The sequence below is a fragment of the Lampris incognitus genome, chromosome 3 (assembly GCF_029633865.1).
Source record: "Lampris incognitus isolate fLamInc1 chromosome 3, fLamInc1.hap2, whole genome shotgun sequence".
Taxonomy (NCBI): domain Eukaryota; kingdom Metazoa; phylum Chordata; class Actinopteri; order Lampriformes; family Lampridae; genus Lampris; species Lampris incognitus.
This window is the reverse complement of record NC_079213.1, coordinates 111,056,082-111,065,026: the sequence shown is the minus strand read 5'-3', so window position 1 is coordinate 111,065,026 and position 8,945 is coordinate 111,056,082. Positions and strand designations below refer to the sequence as shown.

The following is an 8,945-nucleotide window of genomic DNA, read 5'->3' as shown; positions in this document are numbered from 1 at the left end:
CACATCATATTTATTGACTGGCCCTATGAGTCAAGCTCTCTTTTTTCCAATCCCTCGCTCTATCTCTCTATTCGTCACTCTCGCCCAATTTCCCTGGTTGTCCATCAGCCGCCGCCCCGCCCCGCCCCGCCCCTCTGTCTTTCTACTGTAGCGAATTCGGGGGGCCACCGCAGGAACTGCCGCAGCCGGGACGCGAACCCGTATCCCCCGCACCGCGGGCGACAACGTTAACCAGTAGTCGAGCGGCTAGCGAGCTCTCCCGCGGTGCGGGGGATGCCGGTTCGCGTCCCGGCTGCGGCAGCTCCCGTGGTTGCCCCCCCCCCCGAGTCCGCTACACTACCTTTCTCTCCTTCTCCGCCAACCCTCACCCCTTTTCTGCCCTCTTGTCTGCGTGTTTAGATGCTGAGCTCCGTGCTGTTTGCCGCCGTGGGCGTGTTGGGGGCAGGTTACTCCGTCGTCGTGTCTTCTGTGGCCCTCAACCAAGGACCCAAGTGTGTGAACGGCACACAGCTGACCTACCCTTTCTCAGACGGGTGAGACAGACACACACACACACACACACACACACACACACGACAACACACACGCACGGACTCACATGCAGTACGTCTTTCTCTTCACCGAGGGCGGAGAGACACTTAAATATAGCATTTTAAATATAGCATTTTAAATGTAGCATTTTAAATATAGCATTTTAAACGTAGCATTTTAAATGTAGCATTTTAAATGTAGCATTTTGAATATAGCATTTTAAATGTAGGATTTTAAATATAGGATTTTTGAAAAGCATTTTAAATGTAGCATTTTAAATATAGCATTTCAAATGTAGGATTTTAAGTATAGGATTTTAAGTATAGGATTTTTAAAAAAGCATTTTACATGTAGCATTTTAAATATAGCATTTTAAAAGTAGGATTTTAAGTATAGGATTTTAAATTTTGGATTTTAAATATAGCATTTGAAATATAGCATTTTAAACAGCATTTTAAATGTAGCATTTTAAATATAGGATTTTAATGTAGCAATTTAAATGTAGCATTTTAAACAGCATTTTAAATGTAGCAATTTAAATGTAGGATTTTAAATTTGGCAGATACCTTTCAATCTTTACAATACTGTCATTGCCCTGCTTTGGGGTAAGCAACAGATGGTCCACTCGCACACTCTCTCTCTCTCTCTCTCCCCTTCTCCCCCCTCTCTCTCCCCCTGCCCCCCTCTCCCACCTTCTCCCCTCTCTCCTTCTCTCTCTCTCTCTCTCTCTCTTCTCTCTCTCTCTCTCTCTCTCTCTCTCTCTCTCTCTCTCTCTCTCTCTCTCTCTCTTCCCCTCCCCTTCTCTGTCCCCACTACCCCCCCTGTTCCCCTCTCTCTGTCTCTCTCCCAACTTCTCCCCCCTCTCTCCCCTCTCACTCTCCACCTGCCCCCGTCTTCCCCTCTCTCCTTCTCTCTCTCTCTCTCTCTCTTCTCTCTCTCTCTCTCTCTCTCTATCTCTCTCTCTCTCTCTCTCTCTCTCTCTCTCTCTCTCTCTCTTTCTCTCTCTTCCCCTCCCCTTCTCTGTCCCCACTACCCCCCCTGTTCCCCTCTCTCTGTCTCTCTCCCAACTTCTCCCCCCTCTCTCCCCTCTCACTCTCCACCTGCCCCCGTCTTCCCCTCTCTCCTTCTCTCTCTCTCTCTCTCTTCTCTCTCTCTCTCTCTCTCTCTCTCTCTCTCTCTCTCTCTCTCTCTCTCTCTCTCTCTCTCTCTCTCTCTCTTCCCCTCCCCTTCTGTCCCCACTACCCCCCCTGTCCCCCTCTCTCTGTCTCTCTCCCACCTTCTCCCCCCTCTCTCCCCTCTCACTCTCCACCTGCCCCCCCTCCCCCTTGCGTCCTCTCTCTCTCCCACCTTCCCCCATCCCCCCCATCTCTCTCCCACCCCCACCCCGTCCTTGGTCAATCCAATGGTGGGGAAGGAGAGTGCATATAGTTGATTATGTCAGGGTGTGTGAGAGGCTTGCTGCTCTTTGTGCTGTGGTTGCCCGGAGGTTTGTTTCACTGCAGCTGTTTTTCTTGGGGGGGGGCTTCCCTGGGGGGGGTTCCCTGGGGGGGGGGCTTCCCTGGGGGGGGTTCCCTGGGGGGGGGCTTCCCTGCAGCAAGGAGAGCCAGCGGATTGCAGAGTTGTTCGTTTGTGTTTGTTGGGGCAGGCCAAACTGGCAACGGGAAAACCGTCTCAGCAGGAAGAACGGCGGTGGAAGCAGGTGTAACGCGTAATACCGTGGGGCTGAATGGAGATATCCTCTCGAGACTTCTAACGCTAATTCAGAAAAAAGCAAGGCCCAACAGCCTCGGCTGCTGCACGGCGCTACAGCCGGGCAGATTCTTTCTCTCTGAACAGCTGACAGGATTGGTGCTGTGGGATTTTTGTTTTTGTTTTTACTTTTTTTTTTCCTGATGAAAAATAGTTTTAAACTGTTACAGCTCTCAGAGCTCCCTTAAAGGTCTCACCTGGTGTCAGGGTGTTGCCCCCCTCTCTCTCTATCTGCCCCTCTCTCTCTCTGTCTGCCCCTCTCTCTCTATCTGCCCTTCTCTCTCTGTCTGCCTCTCTCTCTCTATCTGCCCCTCTCTCTCTGCCTTCCCCTCTCTCTCTGTCTGCCCCTCTCTCTCTGTCTGCCCCTCTCTCTCTGTCTGCCCCTCTCTCTCTGTCTGCCCCTCTCTCTCTGCCCCTCTCTCTCTTTCTGCCCCTCTCTCTCTATCTGCCCCTCTCTGTCTGTTTGTCCCTCTCTCTCTGTCTGTCCCTCTTTCTGTCTGCCCCTCTCTCTCTTTGTCTGCCCCTCTCTCTCTCTGTCTGCCCCTCTCTGTCTTCCCCTCTCTCTCTGTCTGCCCCTCTCTTTCTGTCTCCCCCTCTCTCTCTCTGTCTGCCCCTCTCTCTCTGTCTGCCCCTCTCTCTCTGTCTGCCCCTCTCTTTCTGTCTCCCCCTCTCTCTCTCTGTCTGCCCCTCTCTCTCTGTCTGCCCCTCTCTCTCTGTCTGCCCCTCTCTCTCTGTCTGCCCCTCTCTCTCTGTCTGCCCCCCCTCCTCCTCCTCTGACCGGGCTGTGTTGCTGTCATGTCTGAGTGTTGCTGGCTGTGTTATGCTGATACTCACTAACGCTAAGTGACCTTGAGCGCTGGAAAGCTGCTATTTAATAAAACCTGTTGTTAGCATTATTAGCATTATTAGCATTATGATTGCCCCCCCCCCCCGTGTGTCTCTGCAGTGATTACCTTGCCGACCATACTCTCTGGGAGAAGTGTCTGGAGCCGGCCGGTGTGGTGTCTTGGCACATCTCTCTGTTCGCCGTGCTTCTGACTATGGGCCTCATCCAGGTGGCGCTGTGCGCTTTCCAGGTGGTGAACGGCCTGCTGGGAGCCATCTGCGGAGACTGCTGCGGCTGCAACGGAGGGGTCAGTGCTTACTTTACTTTACTTTACTCTACTCTACTTTACACTTTACTTTACTCTACTTTACTTTACTCTACTTTACTTTACTTTACACTTTACTCTACTTTACGCTACTCTACTTTACTTTACTCTACTTTACTTTAAACTTTACTCTACTTTACTTTACTCTACTTTACTTTACTTTACACTTTACTCTACTTTACGCTACTCTACTTTACTTTACTCTACTTTACTTTAAACTTTACTCTACTTTACTTTACTCTACTTTACTTTACACTTTACTCTACTTTACGCTACTCTACTTTACTTTACTCTACTTTACTTTAAACTTTACTCTACTTTACTTTACTCTACTTTACTTTACTCTACTTTACTTTACTCTACTCTACTGACAGTGCGGCCTGTGGACTAAACCCTGACACGAGGTGATCTCAGTGAGGCGTAGGGTGCGGGGTCAAGGATCTACTTAGTAAAGTCCAGTCCCGCTCCATGCACCGCCCCCTCCCCCCAACACAGACCCCCCACGCAGCTGCAGAGGGGTACTGACCGTCGCGTTTGGGGGGACGCGGCGCATTTGTGTTACTTTGTGTCACGCGTCAAGGGGACGACTTCGGGGAGTGCAGCTTCCCTCACCACGTGGGTGTCTTTATTCTGCTGTGTTTCAGAGCGACGGGACCGTCTGAGCAGCCCCCCCCCCCCCCCGCCGCTGGGAACCTCGAGGCACCACGGCGCCCACCTGTGCTGGCTGCGGTCGAAAGGCTTAGCGGTATCAACCTGCCGTTGACTCCTTGTTCTGTTACTGTCCGACTACACTACCATTAGAGATGTGACAGCTGTAATTTAAAGGGTAACCTACTTGTTCTGTGCCAGTCTCCTCACACGACTCTGTCCGCTTTGTTGTTGTTTTTTTGTGTAGAATTATCGTGTCGTCCTCTTGCCAGACAACACTCAGTAGAAGCTCCAGTTTGTGAAGGCTTTGTCTCTGTCCTGCCACGCACACCCACGATTTGACCTTTGTGACGTTTATTGGCAGCTGTCAGTGTGTACTCGTTAATGCCACCTGGGGGTACATGGCTTTGTTCCGCAATCTTACATCACACCTCTTCACATGATGCGAGCTCTTCTCCGGCGACCTCTCTCTAATAGGCGGGTTTCCGTGCGACGTCATCACAGAGATGCGTGCGCAGCTAGGGGGCAGAAAGCAGCGGCAGCGCAGAGATTTGAACCAGGACAGAGCTCACATGCAGCAGAGGTGACGCGCAGTTGTCGCGCAATAAACTACGCAAACCCGCCAAAAGGACGGGGTGGGAAACGGCCAACGTTTTCATCGTTGAGCCGCCAAAGCAGTTTTGCCCCCCTGGCTGCGCACGCACCCGGTAATGTTCCTAAACAGGAAACCCGCCTATGTGCGCTTTGGACGTGTCCAAGAAGCGCCTTCAGCCTGGCTCCTACTAAAGACTGCCCCCTGGTGGACACCTGACCGCACTGCGTTTCTTCAGTTTGAATCTGGGGAGGAGAAGGGCGCGCGCCGGGAGAGTGCTGCACCTCCCTGCACACACACACACTTATATCTCACATCCAGCGGTGTGTCTCGGCTCCTTTCTAGCATTTAGCATGGAGTGCTGAAACAACGTGTTTATTTCCCATGTCTGTTGCTCTGCTAACGCCTCTGTTTTTATCCCCCCCCCCTTATTTCCACGTAAACCTGGGCCGCAACTTCCAGATGTTTTGTTCTCTGTATAAACATGAATCCCTGCATCGCAAAGTCACCCGATGTTTAGTTTATGATAGCCTGACCTGCTCCTCAATTATTATTTTTTTTAAACAATTGTATTTTTCTCTTGTTTATATTTTGAGTACAATATAATACCTATTTCCAGTTTAAATCTCTGGTTTTCTTTACAGCAAATTCTCATAAAGTTTCATAAAGAATCCGTGTGGGAATGTTTGTGATCTGTAGCCTGAACTTATATGTGTGTCTTTACAGCTGAACAAACAAACAAACAAACAAACAAAAGGTCCGAGTCCAAATTCTCTGTTTTCACTGATAAGAGCGCGTTAGCAAATATGTAATTTGTGATTTTGTGATATACAAATGTAACCGGTTATTTTCTTGCCCGGTGCGGGATTCGATACGGGGTGTACTGCACCACAAGGCGGCATCACTAACCGCTCGGCTAAAGGGTCAGACCCGTTAGCTAGGGGCTAATGTGTCTTATTAGTAGTTTACAGAAGTTAGCTAGGGGCTGACGTGTCTTATTACTAGTTTACAGAAGTTAGCTATGGGCTGACGTGTGTTATTAGTAGTTTACAGAAGTTAGCTATGGGCTGACGTGTGTTATTACTAGTTTACAGAAGTTAGCTATGGGCTGACGTGTGTTATTACTAGTTTACAGAAGTTAGCTATGGGCTGACGTGTCTTATTAGTAGTTTACAGAAGTTAGCTATGGGCTGACGTGTGTTATTACTAGTTTACAGAAGTTAGCTATGGGCTGACGTGTGTTATTACTAGTTTACAGAAGTTAGCTAGGGGCTGACGTGTCTTATTAGTAGTTTACAGTCGTCACCCTCTCCCGGAAGCGCGCCCTCGCACTTTGTTCTTCCCGCGCTCCAAAAAGACTTCTGAGGATCTGCACACTTCCGGATCCCACCCCTGCCACCAATGTAACCGATTATTTTCTTGCCCGGTGCGGGATTCGATACGGGGTGTACTGAACCACAAGGCGACGTCGCTAACCGCTCGGCTAAAGGGTCAGACCCGTTAGCTAGGGGCTAACGTGTTTACACAAATAAACTTGACTTGGTTAAAACAAAACAAACACAAGCCAAAGCATTGGAAGGATTCTGCATTCTATCCACACTCCACTGCCCCAACAGAGGAGGGTCCATACGTCATCACAGGACGCACGAGGCTTCAGATCGTCTCTCCCTGCAGAGTCCACGGCGCATCTGTGAGACTGGCTGAAACAATGGAGGCGAGGAGGTTTCAGCCAGTCACATAAACATACGTCACAGGGGATGTGTTCCGGTGCACACATACATGTGCTTCACGTGTCTCTCTGAGCTTCCGGGTCAGGGACCCTGTCCCAGCTGCGTTATTATGGATCCCACTGCTTTTCTGGGCAAGACTACGAAGACCCGCCCCTACTCTATCTCTGATTGGCTAACCCTATCCCTAACCCCACCCTAACCCTAACCTTAACCAACCTAACCAACGGAGGCGACGAGTGCTAGCCAGTCAGAGGCAGAGTTCGCGGAAAACGGGTACGAGTACTGGCCAATCAGAGACAGAGTGCCCAGAAAAGCAGTGGGTTTCATAATAACGCGTCCCAGCTGGATGGATGGTGCATTGTCCGGTACCAGAAGACAGACCCATCACCAACGTCACTTCCGCTACCGGACAAACTGCCATGTTACAACGCATCACGATTCCAAATACACCGTTTTTAAGGATTTAATGTTTATGTTGGGAAACTGTAAACTTTTTTTTTCACTTTACAAATTTGTTCTCTTTACATTGCGGCATTTAAGAGTTTAAGCAAAACATTATTGCCATCATGTGTGAAGTACAATCACACGTAAAGTACAAAAGAGGAAAAAATAGAGCATGTTACAATTCAATACAATAGAGAAGATTATGTTTTAGTTTTATGACATAAAAATACAGTAATGTTGGTTATGATTAGCTGCTGTTATTATTGTTGTTGCTGTTATTATTATTATTATTATTAATATTATTCGTAGTAGTCGTAGTAGCAGTAGTAGTGGTAGTAGCAGTAGTAGTAGCAGTAGTAGTAGTAGCGGTAGTAGCAGTAGTAGTAGTAGCAGTAGTAGCAGTAGTAGTGGTAGTAGTGGTAGTAGCAGTAGTAGTAGCAGTAGTAGTAGTAGTAGTGGTAGTAGCAGTAGTAGTAGCAGGAGTGGTAGTAGTGGTAGTAGCAGTAGCAGTAGTAGTAGTGGTAGTACTGGTAGTAGCAGTAGTAGTAGCAGTAGTGGTAGTAGCAGTAGTAGTAGCAGTAGTAGTAGTGGTAGTAGCAGTAGTAGTAGCAGTAATAGTAGCAGTAGCAGTAGTAGTAGCAGTAGTGGTAGTAGTGGTAGTAGCAGTAGTAGTAGCAGTAGCGGTAGTAGCAGTAGCAGTAGTAGTAGCAGTAGTAGTAGTAGTAGTGGTAGTAGCAGTAGTAGTAGCAGTAATAGTAGCAGTAGCAGTAGTGGTAGCAGTGGTAGTAGCAGTAGTAGTAGCAGTAGCAGTAGCAGTAGTAGCAGTAGTAGTAGTAGTAGTGGTAGTAGCAGTAGTAGTAGTGGTAGTAGCAGTAGTAGTAGCAGTAATAGTAGCAGTAGCAGCAGTAGTAGCAGTAGGCTAGGTTGGGTGTGAGTGTAATTAGAGTTGTGGGTGAATAGCAGTAGGCCTGTGCTGTGTGTAGTGGTGTAGTGGTGTGGTGGCCGGGTTACAGGCAGCAGGCAGCAGGCAGGGCTTTACTTTGGACGGTGGCCTGGGGGGGGGGTTTCAGCAGTAGTGTGACTGGCTTTATCGGGAAGTTTTCCGGATTGTTTCTTGGCCGGATGAGCCATTCGTTTTTGTTTTGTTTTTCACTTTTTATTAATCAAAATAAGTACAATTCAAATAATACAATGAACAGATGTACAATAATACAACGAACCGCAGGACACAAAGAAAACAGAGCATGCTCCAAAAGGAGAAGAAAAAGAAAAAGCAGAGGGTGTATCAAATGAAACAGTGTAAACTGGGGGCTCCGCACGGCACCTTCAGGGAGACAAGATAGTTTCACACACGTTTCTAGTTTTGATGGCTTGACTGTGTTTACTACATGTGAGAGCATCTAAATATTGGCCCAAAATGGCTTTGCAGATAAAGAAGTTGGGTTTCCGGGCAGAGGATCTGCTGGCACGGATATGATATTTGGCAGAAATTAAAAGGAGATTAATCCTATTATTGCGTTTAGAAATCACGTCAGGACACGGCGCTGTCGCTCGAAACAACCGCTACATTGCGTTCTTTATTCAGACTGACGGAGCGTCACAGGCAGACCCGACCAAACGACCCAGAGCCCGCAGGCATCACCAATCGATCCCAGCGCAATAGAACAGCGCCAAATCAAATGCAGCACCGTCGATGTGTGCGGACACAACCAACACTACATCACAATACGTACGTGTCAGAGGACACGTTTTTGCGAGGGCGAAATACGTGTATATGGACACGTATTAGTTGCCACTGGGGCCGCAATCCCGTCTTCTGGCCACTGTGGGCGCAATCCTGTCTGGACATAACGCCTGTGTAAAAACTGGACCTTATCAAGGCCATCTTTAGTTCGGATGAGCCACTCGTGCTTCGTATCGGGTTCGGTGATCGACGTCAAAGTATGATCACAAATACACAAAATAAAATAAAATAAGATAAAATATTTCCCAAGAAATCTGGTTTATCGAGAGCAAGTCGTCACGCCGTTCATTCTTGTGACTATGGCGCCGCGTCACGCGGGGCGGAACCACCGGAAGACGGGTCGGTGTTTCCGGCAA

At 48.6% G+C, this 8,945-nt stretch overlaps 1 protein-coding gene across 1 annotated transcript; it reads left to right on the top strand.

The window, feature by feature from the left end:
- The first annotated feature begins 328 nt into the window (after window positions 1-328).
- tm4sf4 (transmembrane 4 L six family member 4) lies at window positions 329-5,344 on the top strand. Its single transcript, XM_056277651.1, has 3 exons — window positions 329-533; window positions 3,227-3,413; window positions 4,076-5,344. The coding sequence occupies exons 1-3, from the start codon at window positions 400-402 to the stop codon at window positions 4,091-4,093; spliced, it is 339 nt and encodes a 112-aa protein (XP_056133626.1). The 5' UTR covers window positions 329-399; the 3' UTR covers window positions 4,094-5,344.
- Window positions 5,345-8,945: the final 3,601 nt, after the last annotated feature.

Excerpts from the sequence above, each read along its gene's own strand:
- tm4sf4 (XM_056277651.1), top strand. The coding sequence starts at position 400 with ATGCTGAGCTCCGTGCTGTTTGCCGCCGTGGGCGTGTTGGGGGCAGGT. Across the intron at positions 534-3,226 it reads ACCTACCCTTTCTCAGACGG|TGATTACCTTGCCGACCATA; the intron begins GTGAGACAGACA and ends GTGTCTCTGCAG.